Below are 26,070 nucleotides of genomic sequence, written 5' to 3' on the forward strand. Positions count from 1 at the left end.
ACTTATTTTGGGGAGTTAGATTATACACACACGTATAAATACAATGTTACTACAACCCACAAACAATATGGATTATGCAGACATTTATGCCCATGTATTCGAGACAAGTCAGACATATTTTAACCCTTTCATGCATACTGGTCACTACAGTGGACAGCTATTCAAAGGCTGTTTTCTTGTATTTGTGTCAGTGTTGATGGTATTCTTGCACATAAACCACTACATTGGACACTGATGTGTCACTCCATACGCTGCCACCCACTGGTCGTTTAATGTTACTATAGATGTAGGACGTGTTTCATTGTAATTATTGTTATTTAACCCTGTCATGCATGAATTATGACAACCACAATAAGGATTTGATTCTTAAGTATTTTTATTCATCTTTTCATGCCTAGAAATGAATAAAAATACTTAAGAAAAGAACTCCTGATTGAGGTTGTCATACAGGGTTAAACAGAGAGAGCAAAATAGGGTTTTGTTGTAAAGGAAATTCTGAATCTTAACATATTTAATCAGTAAAGTATCAGGAAAGAAATTAACATAATAAGATTCCTCAAATTCTAGATGCTTGTGGTTCAGGACTAAAGCCAAAAGATTATCAACAGAAACTTCATGTGACATCTTCCAGAACATGGAGGAGGATTTGTGCAAAGTTACAGAAATGACAGAAATATAATGATATTTAAAGCGCAACAACCAGCGATATATTGCCTCGGGAAACTCTGACAGAAAAAAAGGTGAACATGAGGCTTTCGGTAGCATGGGAAGAAGAAGTGACAAAAGTGAAATTAGAAAGGAAGGAAGAGCAGAAACGTATGTTCGGTGAAATAAAATCAGAATGAGTAAAAAAAGCTAATCATCTGAACTTTGTTATTGCTATTGTGTTTTGTGTCATTATGTTATACTTTTACAGCACATAAACTGTGGAAAGATAATCTGAATGAAAACTATAATGTAAATCAACAGTGAACTGGCAGTAGTTTAATTTAACCCAAGAAGAAAGGGAAGTAATTTAAAAGGAAGTTCAATCAGAACTTCCATTTGGAGTGGTTGTTGTGCTCTAAATCAACAAACACTTCCTGGCTTGATTATGCACTGAGAAAAGGAAAAACATGTACTGCTGTATTTTCAATTGTAATTTAAATTATACATTATTTGAAAGCAAGCAACCAGTCATTTTAAGATACAATAATCACTGCATCAATAGCTGTTTACCTTGTCATAAGAGGCACTACATGGTATTTTCTTACCTTGTTATTTTAGGAGCACATGCTTAAATTGCATGCTATACCCTGTTTCCACCTTCACACACATTAAATAATTATTTACTACCCATGCTGACCCCAACCCCAACTCTACCAGAATATGCAGAGAATATATATGCAAAGAAAAGAAAAATGCCATTCATGAAAAAAATAATTTTTTAAAGATGAAATTTTTACTGGTCTTCAAATCATGGTAGGGTTAGTTACTAACTTATAACTTTGAGCTCACAGGGTTAAAGGGACTTATGCATGTATTACATTGCACAGTGACAGTGATATGTTGGACAGAGCGCAATGCAAGCCAACTCAATTTTGACCAAAGGCAAGAAAAGGTTTTATGGCACCACATCTCAAGCCCTAAAAAATTATCTCAAACTTGGGAGTCACAGCTAAATTGAGTGGATTACGTCATGGCAACCCACCCTGCCTCCAAATATGGAAATGTGTGATCTGAATGTGATCTGAATGTGATCTGAATTGCCTGCAAAAAGTACATTTACACAAGAGTGGATTGAAAACATGAAGTATGTGTCCCCTGCTTTTTAAACAGGTTTTAATGTTATGAGAAGAAATTTTTAACTACTTTGACAGAGGTTAAAAATCAAGCAGACTAACTTACAATTTGTCTTGTCATTCAAATGCTTTATTTTAAATGATTGCAACCAAAAAGAAAAGGAAATAAAAGAGCATCACCAGGTGTTGAAAGACAAACCCATGCTGAAATACATAGTTGAATAAACATCTGAGCTTCAGTCCTCATGGGCTTAATACATTTTGACGAGGGCCAGGGTCAGGGGGTGATTAAAATTCCTTTGTGGCTCATGCTGTGACTGGCAGATCACGTTTATTCACTAATAGAGCAGCGGGGCAAGCTTGAACCATAATTACCGGCTTTCCATCAGAAAAGAGTAGATGCAAAATGAGATATGCAAATTGGACCCTCCACTCTGGAAGGGATCAACTGTGAGGATTAGTGACAAGGAGATTAATCAGAGCTGATTTGCATATTTTGAATGAAGGGTTAGACTTACAATTTGGAACAATACAGTACACCGAGTGGCCGGAAGCCCAGCTTATATTTAGCACAAGGTTATACTGACACAAGAATCTAATAGAAATTGCACTGTTGGTCCATTTCTAATCTAAAAAAAAGGAAGCATATAAAATTGCTGTTAATTTAAAATGACTTCCTGTGTGCCTTGTTAAATCCCTTGGCAGCAGTAGCTGACAAACAGTAGACTTTTTTTTAAACTAATAGGCAGTAGCAGCGGTATTGTGTAAAAACACCAGCCTTTATGTACACTGTCCTGCACCTCTAGCACACTTTGAAATTAAACTATGCAGCTAAATCAAACAGCAAGGGAACATCTTACAGTCACAGCTTTGGGTATACCAACAATAAAACATGTTAATACAGTCCTTCCTTTTAGGATGTAATCTTCAGAGGCTGTAAATCAGAATCTTTCCTACACAATCTGACTTTGTTTATTTCCTTTGATACTCAACGTGACTGCCTCAAGTTTTAAAGAGCTAAAGAGACTTGATCTGGAGACCCATAAATAATGGAAAATGTTGTGCTGTGCATTTATCCTTTTGAAGTGCTGATGAATAATTAATAACATAAGCAGGATGCATGCAACAAACTTCCTTATAACAGAACACGCAGCTAACATCAAACTCAAGAAAACAAGAATTCAGTGAAAAAAAATCACTTCAAATTACAGTGGAAAGGAATAAGAAACATTGTTTTTTAATGAAAGTATTTATTTATTACAAACAAATAATTAGATGAATAGTTTTCCACTTTCATTTTCAGCAGACTGACTGTTTCTTGTCTGCAGAACTTGTTTTATAATCTTTTTTGTTTTTGTTTTAGTTGCTGAGAACTTTTATTAATTAATGCAAAATATTGAAAACTTTTTATTTATTTATTTATTTTACAAAAATTGTAATATGTTCTAGCTTATCTATTGTGCACATTATGAAAAACAATATTCAATTTGGACTGTCTCCATTCGAACAAACAAAGAAAAGTCTTGGAAATAACTAATAAAATGTCACTGTCATGACTTAACTTTCGAGTGCTTTTCCTTCATCTATTTACCTTGTTTTAATACCTTCAATTAAAGGAGACACCTGTAGCATTAAATTAGTTACATTATCCTCATGAAAATGTTAGGTACATATACACATTTTATTACAGTAAATAAAAATATGAAATGGACAGGTTCTTATGTAAGTCTTTGGTACTTGAGCACTCAAAGCACTTTTCTTCTACACCTAAGAAACATTCACAAAAATAAACGAAAAACAAAACCTAAGACTGATATAATTCCTGACTGTCTGTTGCAGTAGTCTTTATAAAGTGATGTTTTTGTTGCATGCTGCTGCATTGCATTCCTAATTGTAACTGTCAACTGCATTGGGATTTACCTACAAAACTAAGAAGACTCTGTCAACTCATGCTTATTCCACTGGAACTGAAAGAGATTATGTAGAAGCCAGGTGCTGCTAATCAAAAGCATTTAGTTAATTGATAATCAGAGAATGTGAGCATCTCGATAAAAGCAGATGTTTTGGCAGTTTGCTGGTGGGCAAATTCACCTCAAGGTCAAATTGTGCATTAAGAATAAAATGCAATACCAAATCATAATGGTCAGCATGGTGATGGAGGGGCGATGATTTGTGCTTGTGTTGAGGCCACTGTTCCTGCTCTGTGTGCCAAAGTCACTTGTGAGGTCATTTGTTTGACAGCTAAAGCTTGGCCTAAACTCGGCCATGCACATGACAAAGATCCCACAGCAGCAAATCTACCACAGAATGGCTGAAAAAGAAAAGAATCAAGAATCAATCAATAGCTCCTTGAAATGCTGTAGTGGGACTGTGAGAGTGCTGTGCATAAATGAATGCCTGCAAACATCAATAAACTGAAGCAGTGTTCTGGAAGAGTGGACCCAAACTGTTCCACAATGATGAGAAACTTATCAAGTCATACAGAAAATGACTACTTCAAGTTATGAGGTGTACTTAGGTTTTCACAACTGTATTTCATTCTACAGGGTGGGCCATTTATATGGATACACCGTAATAACATGAGAATGGTTGGTGATATTAAAGTCCTGTTTGTGGCACATTAGTATATGTGAGGGGGCAAACTCCTCAAGATGGGTGGTGACCATGGCAAACTCCTCAAGATGGGTGGTGACCATGGTGGCCATTTAGAAGTCGGCCATCTTGGATACAACTTTTGTTTTTTCAATAGGAAGAGGGCCATGTGACACATCAAACTTATTGGTAATTTCACAAGAAAAACAATGGTGTGCTTGGTTTCAGTGTAACTTTATTCTTTCATGAGTTATTTACAAGTTTATAACCACTTATAAAATGTGTTCAATGTGCTGCCCATTGTGTTGGATTGTCAATGCAACCCTCTTCTCCCACTCTTCACACACTGATAGCAACACTGCAGGAGAAATGCCAGCACAGGCATCCAGTATCCGTAGTTTCAGGTGCTGCACATCTCGTATCTTCACACCATAGACAATTGCCTTCAGATGACGCCAAAGATAAAAGTCTAAGGGGGTCAGATCGGGAGACCTTGGGGGCCATTCAATTGGCCCACGACGACCAATCCACTTTCCAGGAAACTGTTCATCTAGGAATGCTCGGACCTGGCACCCATAATGTGGTGGTGCACCATCTTGCTGGAAAAACTCAGGGAACGTGCCAGCTTCAGTGCATAAAGAGGGAAACACATCATCATGTAGCAATTTCAAATATCCAGTGGCCTTGAGGTTTCCATTGATGAAGAATGGACCCACTATCGTTGTACCCCATATACCACACCAAACCATCACTTTTGTTGTTCCAACAGTCTTGGAGGATCCATCCAATGTGGGTTAGTGTCAGACCAATAGCGGTGGTTTTGTTTGTTAACTTCACCATTCACATAAAGTTTGCCTCATCACTGAACAAAATCTTCTGCGTGAACTGAGGATCCTGTTCCAATTTTTGTTTTGCCCATTCTGCAAATTCTGTGCGCCGATCTGGGTCATCCTCGTTGAGATGCTGCAGTAGCTGGAGTTTGTAAGGGTGCCATTTGTGAGTAGCTAATATCCACCGAAGGGATGTTCGACTAATGCCACTCTCCAGTGACATGTGGCGAGCGCTACGCTGTGGGCTCTTGCTGAATGAAGCTAGGACAGCCACTGATGTTTCTTCATTAGTGACAGTTTTCTTGCGTCCACATTTTGGCAAATCCAACACTGAACCAGTTTCACGAAACTTAGCAAGCAGTTTGCTAACTGTAGCATGGGAGATGGGTGGTCTCGTAGGGTGTCTTGCATTGAAATCTGCTGCAATGACCCGGTTACTGCGTTCATCTGATATCAACACAATTTTGATCCGCTCCTCACGTGTTAACCTCTTCGACATGTCAATGGCTGTGAACAAAGAGAAACTTGTAAATAACTCATGACAGAATAAAGTTACGTTGAAACCAAGCACACCATTGTTTTTCTTGTGACATTACCAATAAGTTTGATGTGTCACATGGCCCTCTTCCTATTGAAAAAACAAAAGTTGTATCCAAGATGGCCGACTTCTAAATGGCCACCATGGTCACCACCCATCTTGAGGAGTTTGCCCCTCACATATACTAATGTGCCACAAACAGGACTTTAGTATCACCAACCATTCCCATGTTATTACGGTGTATCCATATAAATGGCCCACCCTGTACATGGAGGAAAAGTCTTACCTTTTGTGCAAAAAGTGAGTGAACTGAAGTGGACATAGTTCCTACTGTATAGATTTATGATATACTGTTTGTGTGTCTCATCTATTGAGAAAAAAAACCCAAACTCAACATGACACCTTTGTGATGAAGGGCAATAAAAGCGGTTTTTCCAGGAGAAGTAAATTGCTTCTCTAATGGGTTCATCTCTGGTGCATTGAATGAAATAAAACATTCATCACGTTTCTTGGCCAATTTTGCATCTTGGTAGAAATGTGTCAGTCAAATTCACCCTCACCCCACTGTCCCCACCCCAATCCATTCTAATCATTTGCTTTGGATTGCATTTTGCTCTTGAAGTATTTTAACAACATATATATAGAAATAACAGTATCTGACCTCAGTCACAGCTGCAACATTGTGTGTTTGTCTTTTTTACCTATCCTAAGCAAAGATATAGGCAATAAAAAGAGGTTTTATTTGTCTATATAGGTTTATCTTTTTGCTGCAGAGTCAAATCCACATTATATGTTTAAAATTACAGTACTGACTATAGCTACATTCCTACCTAAGATGAAGGCTCAGGCTCAGCTGATGGAGTCAGAGAATCACGTGGACTAAAAGGCGAACAGACTTAGTCGGGCTGTTGGGCCTCAGGCAGCCTGAGCAGCGTAGATCCGTCACGAGGAGACAGAGACGGAGACAGAAAGCAGATTTCCCCATTTGTGCCCGTGACTTGTGTTGTTAAATCATTTGCTTGTTTTTATCACATCAAATCAGCTGCATTCTTTATTAAAACCAGGTCTGATATTTCAGCGGTATGCAGGTCAGGCAGATGAAACAAAGGTAAAAGACCTTGGAGACCGCAGCAGGTCTCCAAGGTCTGATAAGCTGTTGCATGCATAGAATAAAAAATGCTAAATGAATACATACCTGAATGTGGCTTATGCTGTATATCTTTTTGAGCCTTTAATCCATGTGAAAAAACAAATCTTTAACAACTGATTGGTTCAATCAGTCGTGTGTGTGAAGCATTTCTGGAGTGCTGTTTTTAGCCTCAAATAAATACAAATTTAGTGTTCTGCTGAGTCTTATGTGTGGATGAGTTTCAAGAATCAGTTTTCTGAGCACTGATTTTTTTTTAATGTGTCATATTTTATGGGGAAATGGAAAGCATATCTGTAGTTTCTAAAATTTGCTTCCTGTCTTTGAACCTGGAATGAATTCTTTTTTTTAGACCTGGGGGTAGCATAAAAATGTTCTCAGTACTACATTAACATACGGTACACATCCATGACAAACTAGCATTGCAAAAAATACTACACACTACATATAAAATCATTATTGTTTAAGCTGATATTATGATTGGTTTTTTTTTATTTCTTTTATCTTATTAGTTTTTTCTTATTTTCAAATCCAGAATTTATAGAGGAACACTATCACTCATGTCGAGTCTTGGTTTTTGCCTCTTGGTAAATGTAAAGTCCAGTGTGCTCCATTTAGGTCTCTGCCAACACCTGTGAGAAACAGCTGGAGTTAATCAGATAGCTGATATTTTTATGAAGGATCAATTTTCAAAGTGACAGTTTCAGATTGACTGTAATTTGACACATTACTGTTCTATAAATACTGATTAGCTCCACTTTAACCTCCTAGGACCTGGCGTCCACATATGTGGACATCACATTTTTGGTTGTCTAGACCAAAATACTAAATTTTGCTCTACAAGAACACTTACGAAGACATTATACTGCCTCTGTTTCATCAAAATTTAAAACAAACATCCTCATATGTGGCTCTCATTTTTCTTAGAAACAAAAATTAGGTTAAAAAAAAAAATCTGGTGATTCTTTATTTTTGCATTCATCGGATCTCAATATGCCCAAATAACAAAGAGAAATTAAAAATGCCATGGAAGAGTTCAGGTCTTAGGAGGTTATGGACAAAAACTCACCTTAAATCCGCATGTGTGGAAATCACAAAGACCACGTGTATTCATAGACTAAGTACCCTGATTACTTGGATTGGTCATGGGTTTTGGCAGGTTTAATATCACAGCATAATGCATTATGTGATTTTCCCTTCAGTACTGTGAAAGTTGTACAGAAATGGTTTGAAAAGACAACTAGAGAGCCCTCAGACACCACTGTGAGTATGTGAGCAGGGACTGGAACTTAGCCAGTGCTTCCACATTAACTCCAGTGTGTTTGTTCATGGTAATGAAAAGCCATGGGGCTCATTAATATTGTCTAACAGCAGGACAGCAGAGGATTTCTACAGCATCCACTCACTGGTTTTAGTCTTTTTTTATGTGGCGTTTAATAGCAAAAATCCTTTTACCACCCATAAGTGTCAGTGAGGTTTTCTGTCAGACTTGCAACCTGTTGCATCATCCTAGTGCATCCTGGGATACACTAAAACTCCCTCGAAATATCACAAATATTAATCCTGAAATGTGAAATGTAACCAAAAAAGCATAACAGCAAAGAAAACCAATCTTTCTCTGTACACTTCTTTTAAATTAAACTTCTAAACAGGTATAAGTAAGTACAGCTTACCGACTTTATTGATTACACAGGTGGTGATCAGCAGTATTCACAGTGTTTCAGCACATCCTGTGTGGATGCAGTAAAATTTTACTTATGCCCAAGGCTTAGCCAGAGATACTAATGAAGGTGAGGAATGTGCTGAACTTTTATTCCATTAAAACAATTGAAATGATGAACACCCAGAGGTCGACATTTTATTTTAACAGATCTTCCCAGGGAATTAGAACATTACAATTATAAGCACGCTATAATAAGCAGAGGCCATTGCCTTAATTTGTTACAATATGAAGCTACTATATAGCTCCTCAACAAAGTAACACTTGATATAATTTGATACAGTGGAACTAAAACCATGGAAAACTATGCTGTCAGGCATGTTATTAAAGAACTGCAGAGTTATCTCAGATCAAGAAATAGGATGCAGTATGTGAAGGATGCTTACAAGAAGCAGTCTGTGCACTGATTTGATAGTTTACGGATGATTTTTAGATAGTTACTGTGCCAGGGTAGACACCGGATGTAAATGATCAAAGACTTGAGTGATTACACATGAAGCAGTGGTATTAATGTGTCCAATTATATGTTGGAATGAATTAGCTTAATAAGCATTTGAATAAAACCCAATTATATTTGCAATTAGACTATTTGTAAGTGATAGATGTCTTGGATGACATCTGGAAGTTATTTCCTTTTTATTTTTTTACAGTAATAATTTAATATAAACTAATTTTCAGTCCCAAATTAATAAGAAACATAATGCTCCTTTTCTTCAAACAGATTTGGATAATATCTTCAAATAATAGTAATTAGTATCAACAAAGAGTGATTGTGGTATTGATTAAATATTGAAAAAGTAAAAGCACAAAAAATACCTCTTCGTTAAAATAAATTCTAAATGAAGGTGTTGCTTATAGTGTTATCTGCCAGGTAACACCTTCTCTTCATGGTTCAAAACTCTTGGTATTGTTAGCTGACGATAATTTACTCATTTTACAAAACCAGTAAATGATTTTTTAGAACGAGCAGCTCACAGTTATTAAAATGCAATGAATTCCATCATTGACTATAACACTTTATCATGCAGGCTGTTTTTAACATTAACATTCCTTTCTCTGTTACACCTCCCTCCAGCACTCTGTTTCCATTACAAAATACAAATATGACAGTTTTGTTTTGCATTGCATATACTCTTGTAAACACATATTGCAATCAGCTAAATAATTTAACATCCAAATTTGAATCTCTTGTCAGTCACATGACACAATAGAGGTTGTCCAATACGCACATGCATTTTTATGATGCTTGCTGTAATCCCATGCTTTGATCTATAAACTATACAGTGAAGTCTGTGCTTGCAGTTAATCGTAACCTCTAATGAACGATGAAAAGAATAACAAAGAGACTTGGATCTGCACTAAAATAAGCAAACCGCTCTCCTGCTAATCACACACTTTGATCCAGTGCTGCCTTTGAACTAATAAGTTGTTTTATAGAGTGCAGCCTTTGTAGTTGCTGTTCATAAGCTACAGCGGTTTTAGGTGGTTATGTGGATCTGATGTGAATGGAGGAATTTCCTGCTACAAGGTCCAGGAGAAAGCTCTTGTAGCCTCACCTGTCTGTGGGATTACATACTGTTATCTACCTACATCTGTATCTGGGAGTGATTAAGCTTGAGAAAAGCTCATAATCTCTAGGTTTATGTTTGTCACTGCTCACAACTGGCTGGTGTTTTCTTAGCCTTGCAGACACCGTGTAATGTTTGAAATCTTTGCTGCCTGTAGTGCTATTTTACTCTCTTGCTATAAGCTGTTGATTTAAGTATGTGTATGTATCTGCATTCAAATATAGTGGGAGAGAGAGATCTCCTGCTCCTAACATTCATATATTCTGTTCTTTTTCCACTGAAGTAGAGGGAACATGAAAAAATACATAATTAGGTTTAAGCTATAAAGACACAGAAGTGCGTGGGTTTGAAGTTGACAGATTTTTCAATGATTCTGAGTGACAGCCTCTACTGATTGCATGTCAAGACATAACTGGATTGAAAGCTTACATTTGTTCCAGCCATACCAATGCAACACTTCAAGCTTGCTTCTGTCTGTCACTGGAAAAGTTGAAAAGCCATTTACCTTCTGAGCAGTCTTTTAAGAAATCAACAGTTTTGCATTTTTGTAGCTGATCAGTTTATATTCCAGTGTCCCAGTTTGAGGAAGAATTGCTAATAAAGGATCAAATAATCTAAGTGGGAAATGGCAGTGGGGAGCAGTGTTGGTCAAGTTACTTGAAAAAAGTAATCAGTAATTAATTACTGATTACTTCCCCAAAAAAGTAATCCCGTTACTTTACTGATTACTTATTTTCAAAAGTAATTAATTACTTAGTTACTTAGTTACTTTTTAAAAACATGATTTACAACCTGAATAGGTGATAAAGCGATAGATCTTTCAGCCCAATTCTACTTTTTCTGCATAATCCATCATACAAAATGTAATCAAATGGAAAAGTCTCTTTTTAAAACTTGTTTTGTTAGTTTTAATCTTTTAACTTTATGCATGAAGCAAAATTTTAATTATATGCACCATTCTCTGACTTGAAGAAATTAGTTTAACATTTAAACCTATTTTCTGCACATTCCAGCACATACATACATACATATATATATATGTATATATATATATATGTATATATATATGTATATATATGTATATATATATATATATATATATATATATATATATGTATGTGTGTATATATATATATATATATATATATATATATATATATATATATATGTATATATATATATTGTTTACACTCACTCTTTCAGATGCAAGTAAAACACAGCAGAAAATAAATAAAGTCAAAGACTAGTGGTCCTTTTGCTCTATTTTCACCTGTAAAGCAGGAGTAGGGTAGGCGGAGGGTTATCCTGGTGCAGGTGTGCCGCAGCGGTCAGTGGAAGGATACGGCAGTTTCTCTGTGAGTTTCCCATTACGTCGTAGCGCACTCGGTGCTTGCTTGGAAGTTTAGGGGTTTTTTTTCGCTGTAAAAAGAAGTTTTCTTCCCACGCACAACGGACACTAATGTTTTTGTCACTTTTTACGGAATCAAACTCAAAGTAAGGTCAGTACTTCCACACTTTAAACGCTGCACGCTCATACTCTCTCCCGCACTCGATATATGATCCATTGTTGATCTGCACACAGCTGTTGTCACACACGTCGCACTCGCTTACGTCACTGTCATGAGACATTCTCGCAAGAAAATCACGGTTTTAGTAACGCAGTAACGCAGCGTTCCCACGGGAAAGTAACGGTAATCTAATTACCGTTTTTGCAATAGTAATCCCTTACTTTACTCGTTACTTGAAAAAAGTAATCGGATTACAGTAACGCGTTACAAGTAACGCGTTACTGCCCATCTCTGGTGGGGAGTCACAGATGTAAGGCTGAAAACAAAGAGGGAAAATGAGAGAGAAGCTATCTGTGCTGTGTCTGTTGAGCCCACCTGGCATTTCAGGGAAAAACAAACCACAAATATGGGAAAAGCAGAAAACAAATATCGTCCTGATGCACAATTTTACGTTGGAAAACAGCACCTGTGTCCCAAAGCAACATCTCTGCATTCAGTTTAATAAATTTCAAATGAGTGTGAATGGTGGCTGCTGCACTGAATGGCGATACCCACTATTATATAGGCTATCAGCATTTCTCCAATAATGCCAGCAAAATAAAAGTTCTCCTTTGGGATTTTGTTGTTAAAGCAAAACACCTGCATTCCTGTGTCCTTAAATGCCTCTTGTTTGGTGTATTGCAACCATAACGGATGAATAATGCAATATTCTGAGACATGTAAACAAAGGGATTTTCACAGAAAATAAACAAGCATCAAGCTACATAGGCTTATGTAGTTTAGGTGATGTGAGATAAAATTTGTCTGCGAGATTATCTGAAGCTGATATCTATCCCTTTGATATGTCTGATTGCAGTATCCAATTGCAAACAATGTTACAAATCAATAGGGAGGACATTCTCTAAATCCTTCACTTAAATACAAGTGATAAAATTAGATGTCATCCAGATCTTTATATTTTTATGACATGCCTGTGGTTTAACTTATTGATTTGTATCATCTGGATTTATGGATTTAAAAAAGCTGAGTATCATCTGCATAACAACGAAAATGTATGCAGTGTTTTAAGTAAAGGTTTGGTCCTGGCACATAACCCTGTGGAACTCCACAAGCGCAACCTCGGACTGTGGGAGGAAGCCGGAGTACCCGGGGAGAACCCACGCAAACACGGGGAGAACGTGCAAACTCCCCACCGAGATGGTGAAGTCAAACTCAGGAGCGTGTTGCTGTGAGGCAACGCCCCTTCAGTGTATCACATTTCCTTTAATACCAACAGTGTCTTCAGGTTTCTGTATTAAAACATTATAATCAATAGTATTGAATACTGCTCTGAGGCCTAGCAGGAGACACACAGAGATGAGTCCACTGTCAGAGGCCATAAGAAGATCATTTGTACCCTTCACTGCTGCTGTTTCTGTGCTACGATGCACTCTTCAAATAAACCATTCCTCTGCAGATGAATAGTTTCACAACTACTCTTACTTTGTAAGTTTTGACCACATCAAAACTGAAGTAATAGAAGGCTAAGCTATTTGCAGTGTAAAATTCTATTCTTTAAATATAACCCTATCAAGGATCTAAACGAAAGAAAAACTAAAAATCCTCAAGCTGTGAACAGGCTCTTGGTGTGCCTTGTGTATTCTATCTAAATGTGCTTGTGATAATGGCAAGCAAAAATGTAAACAAAGACAAACAAAAATATATCAGTTTCAAAGCCCACCTTTTTATAGTTCTAGAGCCAAAATTACCATAGCTGCCACATAGTGACAGGAGAGTAGGATGTCAGCTTCACATATCCTGTAGTGTAAAGCTTTGTTATTCGTTGGTTGCCTTTTGGTAGACATGTTTTCCCTTCTCACAGAGCCATCCAGGGAGCTGCTTCCACTACACTATTGATTTTTATAAGTGGGCTGATGCCCAGCAGGGGATGGGAAGGCTCAGATGCACTTCTTCTGTGGTGACATCCATGAAAGTTTTGTTTAATGCCTGTAGATAGTTTTTTCTTCCTTTTGTCTCACTCAAAAGAGATTTTTTTTGTCATACAACAGACAAAACATATACATATACATACATATATATGTCCATATAAAAGGCTGTTTTTGTCCGCTAGAGTGAGATTTTCACGGCACATTCTGTACCACATCTCTGTGCGTTCATCATTTGTTTGAAGCCAGCTCACCTCCTGCAACCACTTTTCCGAGAATACGCGCTTCTTTTGTGGTTCGGACTCCTTCTGACATTTCTTTGGAGGTGGAGGAAGTAATTGCTTAAATGATTTTGCTTCTTCAACATCTTTAAGAGTTCTAAACAAATGTCTGTCCTCCTCCAGAAAATTGTATGTATTTTTGACAGCGAATGCTTCGAACTCCTTCTGACATTTCGTTGGAGGTGGAGGAACATCACAGTAATTGCTTAAAGGAGCTTCTTCGACATCTTTAAGCGTTCTAAACTAATGTCTGTCCTCCTCCAGAAAATCTTCTGTGCGCAAACGCACGTTGCAACTTCTTATCTGGTGCACGTCTTTTATTTTGACAGTGAATGCGCACCCGCGGACCACTTATATGAACCCCTGCTTATAATATATGCGTTTTTTTTTAAAAACAGGTTCATATAGTAAAAACATAATCTGTTATGTTACTGGGAGGGGTTATGTTTAATGGGAATTCAAACTCCCAGTTAGATTTAGCTGAAACACTTGTTTTTCTTTTTTTTTTGACAAAACATTTATTACCCACAAGTCTAAAAAAGGTCAGTTACTTGACAGACAGAGACCAGCCAAATGTCCTTGAGTGTGTAAAAAGGATTATAACCATATACTGTCCTGACTGCAGGCACCTTCTCTCTTGTTTCTGTTTACAGTCGCATTTTGTTTTGCATGTTTAATTTTTATTAGTCATATTAGTACTAATATGGTCCTAGAATGACATGCACATTAATAAAAACTTTTTTGTCTTCCTTTTTAAGTTAAATTATTTATAATGCTTTAATTTAGTAAAATGCACTAGCCAACGGGAAAGATGTGGAAGATACTAATTTATCTTTTAATATAAAACCCATGAGCATAATTGTTTTAAAAAATACTTCTAAAAGAGACTAAATTAAAAACTGAGCTGTGAAACAGTGACTTTGGCTTTCACATGGTTTTTGCTGCTGTTCATTAAAAAGGCAGTTGAATAAAAGTTAAATTAACATAATATGTGATTTTTTTTTTTCAAACTATGGTACTTATACGGACAATATTTTTCAAGTTAGGCTATATTCAGAGTTTCAGTTTCAAATGAGGTGGAAGGTTCACGTTTCACTGAATTGTTTTATTTACTTATTTATCGAGTAATTCTTTTGTAACTGAAAATGTCATATACATTCAGTCGTTGATTTAAAAAATGTGAGCAGATATTTTTATTGTTTGTAATCTTCTGCTAAGTTTGTTTTTACACTGCTAGAATCGCAGCTACTGGAACACAGAACACACCAAGAATACCTGATCAATCAACTTTTGTCGAAACCGATTTCCACGTCTCCTTTATTGCAGAACAGTAATATGTAAATATTTAATATGTAAATGCTCTAATGTTCAGGCACAACAATAGTAATGAACTTCAGCACATGGGTGCACTCAAAGTTAAAACAATTAATTCAATTTAACATGTTTGTTTCATCACTTTGTAAATTTTAGGACACAATTTTCTGCAGTATTAGCTTATTGTCTTATTTTCAAAAGTTTTTCATTTTACTGATATATCTTTATGTTATTTAGTGGTTTTTATCATGATTTTATCATCATCATCATTAACAAACACAGTTGATTACCATCTTCATGATACTTATTTTAGGGTGTTTCAAGCCAACACAAAGAAAGCCCGGGTGTGTTCAATTTCCTCCATAGTATAGACACACTCAAAACAACTACTCCAGTAATGCTAAGTTCTGCAAAAACAAACATTTTGAACTAACAAGATGAGATAACTCTTTATTGCCATTGCACAGTCATACCTATAACAATAGTACAATGAAATTAAAAACCATGTCGGCACAACAAAACACAACACAGTAACTTAAAGTGGATTTTTTTGAAAGTGCAAGAAAGGTATGAGCAAAAATATATATATATATCTAAATAAATAGAAGAATGGGTGAATGTTTATTGCACATTGGATTCTAATCGACATATGGTAGTAAAAAACACACAGACCCACACATACACGTAGAAAATATTAAAAACAAAGCACCAAGCGTGAAGAGCAGTGAGCCACTGTGTCTATATGCGCCGCCATCTTGTTCATCATAATAAAGTATGATGTGAGTAAGCTTATCTCCCCTTGTCTTTATATGGCTACACCATATAAAGACAAGGGGAGATAAGAAAAAGCAAAGAAATGATGTGCATGTCAACTCAGCAGTGAACAACTCTGATTTGTTAATACTGAAAAAATGGACCTACAGTATTTCTCCCACAGCTCTGTTTATAAGTGGGTAACATAGGAAACAGTAGAGTAATTATATCGCAATTCATAAAATGTACCAACTTTATATTACAATTCTGAAATTACTAATGTTGCATCATATTTTGGGACTTGTAAGCAATGATTGTGTTAAAAGCATGAACTTTACATCTGAGACACAGTTTGAGCAAAAAAATATGAATACTGTAAAAAAGCCTTTGGAGTTGGGCCCTTAATTAAATTAATTTAACTGGCACCCATTCTGTTGCTTTGAGTGGTAAATGTTTCTTTCCATGTCAGATTTTCTCTTTGAAGTTGATTTAGAGAAAGAGGTTTTTAAGACCATTAACTGATTCATATTATAGAAATATATTAAGATTGCAGTTCTGCATCTAGAACTAAGATTTAAAGGTTTAAATTTCCAACATGTTTTTTTTATTAAAAATACCCCACTAATACCCTCTTAATCACGTGTTACATACATTTTATCATCTCATTACCTTTTCATATCTAATACCTTTTATCACATTTTCAGTTTGCAGCTTAAGGTTAATTACGCTGACACCTGTGATCTGCAGTGTTTTGCTTTATCAGCCAAAAAAAGTTAATTACAGATAACAACTGAACTTGAAATTTTAGTTGTTTTTTTTAGCTATAGTTGCAAAAACTGAAATCACTAGATAATTGAAGTTTGGAAGAGGGTACTTTAATCCTTTTAGACAAGAATCCTTGCTGTGATGTTGTCAAAGGTGTTTTTTTTTAAACATCCAGCTTGCATCCATACGTTTGGTTCTTGACATTAAATTCTTCTTCACAGCATTGAGTGCTGAAAATGTCACAATCTTTTTTTTATTACGAAGTCGGCAACAAAGGTCACCATACCCACGTGTGCTCTACACCTAAAATTAATGGCATATCACTGAAAAGTTCATTTGGGGCCTGTAAAGATTGTTTCATGGCAAAAAAAAAAAAAGAAAAAAAAGAGGAATTTTCAGCCTGTCAGGGTTTGAGAAATGTGTATAGTGCACTATGAAGAATCAGGTTTCACTTCCAGGCACAGTTCTCCGCTATACTTAAAGATATTTGTAATAAAGCCTGTAAATTTATATTGAACACACTCAACCTCAGTGTTAGCCACAATCCATTCAGTATGCACTGAGAAGCTCCACTCTGCATAAAGTCGATATGACTCACTTGGACCTTGGTGAATCTTCTTCTCTCTAACCAGTAATTCACTCTCTTGATGAACAGGAATCTCTATTATTGATGTTCCAGCTTATTGTTATTGGTTGTGCTTTAGGCATCATAACCAAAGCTTTATTGCAGTCTTTCAAAATGGCTTTTGACTTCCATGATTGTAAGAAACATCTGCTTTGTTTTCTCAAGTGCTCTTAAGATAAAAATATAGTGATGTTTTCTTCAGGGATTAGACTTAATCCTCATTAGTAAGTGAACCTAGTATTATGCCATTTCATATTTAAGGAAGAGCCGACATACACTTATAAAAAAGCTTAAACCTGCAATAACTTGTTATCTCAGTGCAACAGACATAAACTCTGGTAGATAAAGACCCATTAAGTTTTATGTATTAAGCACAAGGTCAAAAACGCATTCTGTCTCCTTTCCCTCCTGTTTTTGGACTTGATTGAAACATCCTCATGGTTTGTTCTTTAAAAGTAAATACATATATGCATGTGAAACAAAAAGTATGGGCTTTGAGCAAGTGACCACGTCTATAATAACAGAAATTTAGGCAGTTTGTCGGTCAGGGGCATAACAGGTGTTTGTGGACTGATGGACGATCTGAAGTTCATCGTTCTACATTGAGAAAAATTAGTCAGACATGGAAAACATTCTAGACAATATCTAATCATGAACTTCTGGAACAATGTGCTTTTGGCATATAAGACCAGGACAGAAATATTTCGCAATAATGAACAAAAATACGCAGTTTTTCGTATTTCCCAAACACCTGATGCTGCACCTGTCAAGCATGGTGGTGGTGGTGGTGGTGGTGGTGGTGGTGGTGGTGGTGGTGGGGGGGGGGTGATAATTTGGGCTTTTAAAAAAAAATGTTTTAGTCATAATGCAGAGTGGCATATCAAATGTGGGCCCTGCAACAGGGGAATGATCACAAGAAAACAACAGAATGTTTGAAAAACAATCAATGTGTTGCAATGACGTCGTCCAGACCTGAACCTGAATGAAATGCGGTGGCGGGACCTTAAGAGAGCTGTGCATAAATGTTGTTGTTCTTCTCTGGTTAGAATTTGAAAAATTAGAACCTTGTAAACACAAAATTATTTTTTTATGATTATTTCCCAAATGCATAAAACCTTAGAATTAAAAAAGGACAAACTGTAACAATTGTAGACTAAAATGTACACTACAGCTTGAAAATCTTTTTTTTTAATTATACACAGATATTTGCACCACATAGTTGTTAAACAAATATGAACCACATTACAGAAAATGAACTCTGTTACATATTGAAGAGTTTTTATTGTAAATGATTTAAAGATGTTGTTATGTCTGCACGACATCTACCTTTGGGCTGTTATAAGCTTTTTGGACAAATAAACTATATTATTCAATATTTTAAGTGAATGTGATCACAGCATGCGGTAAATACACAAATCCATATAAATGACAGTCACATAACTCATGTCTGAAATGAATGAACTAGCATGCCTGCCTCACTGTAATTCTTAATGTGAAGTTTGCACATTTTCACGTACCTTCTCTAACAAATTCAATTGTAGCTTCTTAAAACAGGAACATTATATTTCATCCATAATTACCACACACTGTACAAAGCAATTTAAACTCTGAGCTACAGCAGTGATTGCCTGTTTGTTGTGATCTATATGCGTAAATCTCAGTTTATATTAAAAGGATAAAGAAGCTATTTTTGTCTGCTTACTCATTCAAAAGGAATCGCCGCAGCAGGTAGCTCTGCATGTTTGATTTGGCAGATTTCTTTACATTGGATAACCTTCCTGACGCAGCCCCAAAGGGATCTGTGTCTCTTCCTAGGATTGAAGCGGGCAGTTATATTGCCGGGATAAGGTAAATAAATATATTACTCCGGCTTCCTCCCACCGTCCAAAGACATGCAGCTTGTGGGGATAGGTTAATTGGATAATCCAAATTGCCACTAGGTGTAAATGTGAGTACGACTGGTTGTCTGTCCCTGTGTGTTGGCCCTGCGACAGACTGGCGACCTGTCCAGGGTGTACCCCGCCTCTCGCCCTATGACAACTGGGATAGGCTCCAGTGCCCCCCGCGACCCTGAAAAGGATAAGTGGAAGTGAATGGATGGATGGACATTTTTAAGCATAAAAATGTCCATCCATCCATCAATCCATAAGTTTAGTACACCACTTAACTTAATATAAGTTTAGTGGTGTACAGTTAGCTGAAATGTAGTCTATCAACCTTGTCACTGAGTTTTTCTGCATTATTGCTAGTAGTTGGATTTTGCCTGGATTGCCCCAAATGTCACAGATGTTTTGCAAATGTGCTTGTGTCATCTTCATTTCTACTCAGTTGCTGTACAACAACAGTGAGCACAAGCATTTGTCAGAGTCATCAGAGTTAGATCAACTTCCCTTCCAGCTTGGGAGATCACTCATGTTGACTTGTCATGGCTATTTTGGTGAGAGCCCCCAACTGGGGCTCTGCACAATTCATAACCTTTATGCAGATTTCATGTCATTAAACTTTGTTTTTCCTCCTTTAGTTTTCTCACTTAGTTTTCAGACTGTTGTTTCAGATGAGGCTCTTTGATGCCTGAGGATAAAGTAGTAATACTGGATCATGCTGAAGATCGATTGATCTATCTATCTATTTTCAATGTTATGAAAAAGTCATAAAGTTTGGGGATGAAACTGGTTCACCTGTAAATAGATTTGTAGTTGTTTTTGTATTTGTTTGTAGAGAAAGAAATATTAAGGCTTTAAAAAATATTGTTTTACAGCCTCGAAACAGTGGACCATAAAATTTCAAGCGTATATCACTGAACATTTGGAAGGTTTTGTTGTCTTCAGTGTCCTTTTCTAGGTAAATCTAAACTTTAATATAGTGAGAAAGGAAAAAATAGACTTCTATCCATCAATCCATCCACTCAGCCATCCATTGCAATCCATGAAAATGGCAATACTAACTACCTTTGGTGAAACAATTTTACTCATTTTGATGAGTGGAATAACATTATGTCTCGGCTTACATCAATTCCCAGTCAACTGCAGCTCTGATCTGCACTAATATTTACATTAGTACAGAATGTCATGTCAGAGCTGGCACTTGTAAAATTCCTCTGCTTTGTATCAGAGCTGAATACTTGAGTGTCTTTTTCCTGATGGAATGCAAAAGTCTGGGCTGTTTCTGTCCCCGATCACTAGCCACGGTCAGAGGTCTATTATCATGTCAAGCACAGCTTCTCCAGAGGGGGTGGGCGGGTGGTGGTTCAGACAGTTTACATGCACCCCTCTGTCATTTTGAATGCCTCTCCCTCGCTCCTTTCCATCTCTGTCTCTCCCGAGTTTTGAGCACATAGGCACTCGGCGATGATGGGTTTCTCAGATGGAATTAAAATGTCTCGTCCCACAGCTGTCACCCATGCAAATTGCATTGTCTACAGATTCTATCACAGAGAACAGCCAGCAATCTGTTTTCTTTGATGCCTTTCTTCTTATCATTTGTATTTTGTCCTGATGTCATTATCGTGACACTTCTGCTTCTCTCGTTAACGCTTCAGTCATATTTTAATCTTTCTTCCATTCTCTCTTTATTTTACTGCAGGTTTATCGCCACTCCTACATGGCCTCCTACAGCATCTACAATATTCACACTCGGTAAGTATTCCTTAGCTGTTACTGAGGGGCAACCTTTTTGATAGTAACACCTGTCATTAGTGGAAAAATATCCATGACTCACAGGGTTTGACAAATTTGTAGAACACAGGCATTTTTATATAAGCTATGTACAATGAATAGAGTACTGTGGGATCAATTTACATGCTGTGACACGCTTGAAACAAACTGTATGTCTGTTATTTGGATTGTTTGTCTTGTTCCAGATGTTAGCTGACTGAGATTAATAAACAAGCAGACCCAAGCTGCATTCTAAGGGCCCCACATGTTCAGGGGCACCTGCCTGCCTAGAATTTCCTCTTGTGCTATACTGGAGTTTATTTGCATGATTCTAAATCGTCTTTGTTTATCTTATACTGGGCCAGTGCGGGCCCAAAGTTCATCCAGTGGGGAGAGGGGTACACCAGAGAGCCACTTGTGAGACATCACACACAGCGGTGCATCTGGTGGAATCGCAATAATTGAGTTCATGCAATCAGCTCAGGCGAAGCTGAAACACAATGGAGTCATGTCCAATGTGTTTCAGGGGTTACAGTTGTTTTAGCTAGTCCAACAGGGTATACACAATATTAGACAGGTGCTTTCAGCATCGTGGCTGTCAGGGTATTGTTCACCTAGAATACATTTATTTTGTTGAATAATTAGCTGAGCAGAAATTCAAATCCATTGAATAATGGAAAGGCGTAAGCTGCCATTGCCAGTGTCCTCACTGCATAAGCTTTCCTTCCATGTGCTGTCAGCCTGTTGTGGGATGAAGAAGGATAGAAACAGGTCCTGAGCAGAAGCATACTGTTAGGGTGAATTGTTAAATGTTTGTCATTTTTATGTTTACCATTTGTACATAGTTTTAATTCTGTGAAAGGAATTCTTTCTGTCCTCCCCTCCCCAGATTCTCGAGGTTCTAGGTGGGGGGCTGTAGTCTTTTATCATCCTTGTGCTTTTGACGTGATCTCTCACATATGGTGGAGGTGATGTTATGTTGTGTGGCTGCCATACAAGTAAGCAAGGAACACTGGTGTTTGCATCACTGGTGTTTATTGATGATGTGAGTGCTGATAGAGGAGCTGAATGAATTCGGAAGTGCATGTGGCTGTACTCTCCACCCAGACTCAGCCTAATGTTGCAAACCTGCACAGAACTTCACAGTGCAAGTAGATACTACTGCTACCACTAATACTACTATTACTACCTGTTTAGATGTACAATTTAATGTTAATAATTAGTATGATTATCATTGATTTGAACTAATCCTAAATTGCAAAATGATCTTTGTTATATTTTTACACTAAAACAAAAGACAGATTTTATGGATTGTATTTAGAGCAAAGGGGTAAACCACCTTTATGGTTTATACATTTCACCAACACAACACCTATGTAAAATTACACAGGTTAAGTGCAAAAAGTACAAAAACTGTATCAATTGCAGTCAAATAGAGGAAACAACACATTCAGTGGAAAGTAGTAAGTTGACTACCTCAAGTACAGACTGGGAATATTTTTTGTGGCGGCTACGACAGTCTCGGTCGTTGTGTCCTTGGGCGAGACACTTCACCCGTTGCCTACTGGTGGTGGTCAGAGGGCCCGGTGGCGCCAGTGTCCGGCAGCCTCGCCTCTGTCAGTGCGCCCCAGGGCGGCTGTGGCTACAATGTAGCTGCCATCACCAGTGTGTGAATGTGTGGATGACTGGATGTGTAAAGTGCTTTGGGGTCCTTAGGGACTAGTAAAGCACTATACAAATGCAGGCCATTTACCATTTGTATATCCCCAGAACTCTCACTAGCTTGTGCAGAGTATTGATTAAAAGTGCAATCTGTGTTTTCATGATGAAACTTTACCATTCTAAATTTTATGTTCAGTCAAAATAAAGTTTGAAGATCAGCCTGCCGTCTGTGGCATCCCGCTGCTTTCAGACTGATTTTCCAAACATTCTGCACAAAGTCTCAATCCAAAGTAACCGTCCAGGACATGCTCAAATGACTTCCTGCCAGCTTCATAAGTCACAGTCATGAGTGGGATTCTGACTACTAATCAGAGAGAGATTAAAACTTTATACAGCTGATTGGATTATCCTTTTCAAACACGAGTGTTATTTTAGAAAGCTCTGGCATTTTGGGGCATTGCGCTGGCATTTCCTTTTAATCTCTGTCATGTCTGTGCTGACATCAGGCAAATGGGTCTATGGCCAACTTGGGCTTTTTTCAAAGTGTATGCCATTGTCAGCTAAAGCAAGAAACAAACTGATCCAAAGCATGTGGTATATAAACATTGAGGGGGGGGTGCTCCCCTAAAAACTGTTTTTATACATTTGCTTTATTTTTTTAACCTCTGACTTTAGATGTATTGGCCCACTGCTGCCATTTGATAAGGTCACAATTGTTGCACCTGTAACTCAACCAATGGCTAAAGTAGAGAGGCAACCTTGATTAAAATGCACTGTTGCGCATCATTTCTGTTGCATGAAATTTGACTAGAGATGGGCAGAGTTGACGCTCAGATGTTTTAGAAAAGGTTTAGCAGCATCAGTCCTCCCCATCTCACTGATATCAGGCTGTTTTTCACTCTCCAGTTTGTAATATACTTCCATTTGGTTTTTCAAAATTATTACAGACATCTCTTGTCTTCAACACATGACTGCAAGGCTTTTCCACCCATTCTAACAGGAGATAAGCCTTAACTTTATCATAATCTGCCAGAGGCAACAACCTACTGGCAATTCATATGGAAGTCATAATAATGGCCAGTCGATGAGCTAATATATTCAAAATGGGGGCCTAGGAACCCAACGATATTCACTTTGGCTTTACAGGTTTGCTGTTATTACTCACTGTTTTTGCATTATATCCCCCCCCCACACACACACACACACACACACACACACAAAAGTGGTCTATTGAATTGCACATTTCCATAATTTTCATCTAAAAAAGTAGCCTAGCCATTATCCACCAGTGGATGTTGAGTGATTATTATCCTCTGTTTACTCTTTCCTTACTTTAGGGAGGTTTGGGAGCTGGACCCTCCTGAGGTGGTTAACTCAGTTCTCCAGTATGCTGCCTGGGGGGTGCAAGGCCAACAGCTGGTGAGGACACATAGAGAATCTTTTCACACCGTAAACCTGTTTTTAGTTCCACTTTGCACTGCTTTCACTACACTGGGTTGGATGCCATTTCTTTAAAACACTTGGATTTGGTCTCAGGTATCAGACACAGGTAGATAACAATAAAAAAAGATATTTAAAATGTATTTGTAACATTTACAAGGTTATGCAACTTTTGCACAGCCCTGTTGTTTCATGGATATGTAAGATTTACTCCAATTAAAATATTTTTCATTTATTTTTGAACATAAGTATCAAATTACATGGATGAAACAGATAAGATTTTTATTTATCTATTATTATAAGTTTTTGTTACTCAGTTAAATCAGTTTAGACACAAAATCAATGGCTTCTCTTTGCTTTTGCCAGCACATTTGTTGCTGAGTCCAACAGTCTTTATCTGGCATCCAGTAAACAGCCAATTCACAGTTTCTACAGAAAAATAAAACAGTGCGTTTTGAAGGATCAGCAACTCTGGAACCCACAAATTAGGAATTTATCTTCAGCTCCAGGCCTGTGGATGACATTGTGTCACATGACTTTCCAGCACGCCGAACGCTGTCTTTGTTTGTGTCCTGTTGCCAGCAATTTTGTGCTATTTGTAATTCACAACGTCCTACTTAACGTGCTCAGGTTCACATTTTTGAGGGGACCCTAATTAAATCTAATTTTCTTCCATCATACTTTTTTATGTATCTGTACAGAACAGATGGGAAGGCTGTTTTGTTGACAGCTAAAAGGCTTAAAAAGCATAGTAGAGCTGCAGTGTCCATATTTGCAAATTTGAGCGTGGAATATTTGAGCATAAATCAAACACGACTCCATTAGGAAGTCATTATGGTGATAAGGAGGTGAGGTAGACAGATGTGAAGGTTTTCTAGCTCTCGAGTGGCAAGCACAGCATCATTAGGCGGAAGTGCATCTTTGGAAACAATGACATGGTGTGTATTCCGCTGTAACCGGCTGTAAGTGAGCTTCACAGTAATTCTTTGGGAATTTGTGTTTTCTCATTAGGAAGATGTCGGAGAGTTATGACTAGAATATGTATTAGTGCTGTCCATTCATCACCGTAGAGTCTTAAAGAATGGATTGGACATGCACAGTGACACTAACTAACAAGATAATGACTTTTCACAGTTTACAAAGTTGTAATTAAGTCCCATTTGAGCGGCTTTCTGAATTTTAATTGTAACACACTTTTTAACATGACGGCTAAGCTTCCCAGCAATTCTTAGATAATGTTGGCAACTTCCACCAAATCAAAGTGTACTTATTTCAGCAAAGAATATGAGCGTAACAATTCTCGATTTTAAAAAGAATTGAGGAGTTTTAATGAGTGCCTACTCTGCTATTATGGAACTGGAAACTAGTCCATATTTGAAGTATGAATGGACCAAAATCCCCAAATCAGTGAAATACAAAGATTTTAGAAAACTGTCAAAAACCTGTTTTAAAATATTATTTATTAGGACTGAAAGTCTCCACGAAGAAATGAATCAAGGACAACATTCATACATTGCATGAGGAATGTAAATTTATAAATCTATATTAATAAAGAAAAATAATAATCTGTTCTGTTATTTTGTGAAATGGCTCATTTGAAAATTTATTGAAAAAAACAATTATAATTTACCATTAAACATAACAATTCAGTTAAAGAGCTTGCACACACTGATAATTTAATGATAACAAGAACATAAAATGATTTGGTAGTTGGGAAAAGCCTTACATTGGGTGTTGGTCTAATAACCATTGTACCTTAGCAATTTCTCTCTTTTTTTAGCCGTAGTACATTTATTTCCTTTGTTGCTAGAAAACAGATTTTTACTTTTAAACACAGCCTTGATTCATATATTTAAATTTTACTAATAAACTTATTAAACTTTGGGAAAACATGTTTCTTTTATAGTAGCTTGTATTGTTACAAAGTCTACTGTATACATATAACCTATCTTGGTTTTTGAGCCTATT

At 37.0% G+C, this 26,070-nt stretch overlaps 1 protein-coding gene across 3 annotated transcripts in view; it reads left to right on the top strand.

Annotated features, from left to right (window-relative positions):
* The window catches only part of dpp10 (dipeptidyl-peptidase 10 (non-functional)), a 246,521-nt gene that overhangs the window by 183,116 nt on the left and 37,335 nt on the right, over window positions 1–26,070 (top strand). For all 3 annotated transcript variants that reach the window (XM_087853043.1, XM_087853044.1, XM_087853045.1), the window contains 2 exons: window positions 20,930–20,982; window positions 24,000–24,081. In XM_087853043.1, coding sequence (XP_087709169.1) covers window positions 20,930–20,982; window positions 24,000–24,081 — 135 coding nt within the window. The remainder of the gene's footprint in view (window positions 1–20,929; window positions 20,983–23,999; window positions 24,082–26,070) is intronic.

The sequence above is a fragment of the Neolamprologus brichardi genome, chromosome 16 (assembly GCF_056152115.1).
Source record: "Neolamprologus brichardi isolate AB-2024 chromosome 16, ASM5615211v1, whole genome shotgun sequence".
In the NCBI taxonomy this organism is placed as follows: domain Eukaryota; kingdom Metazoa; phylum Chordata; class Actinopteri; order Cichliformes; family Cichlidae; genus Neolamprologus; species Neolamprologus brichardi.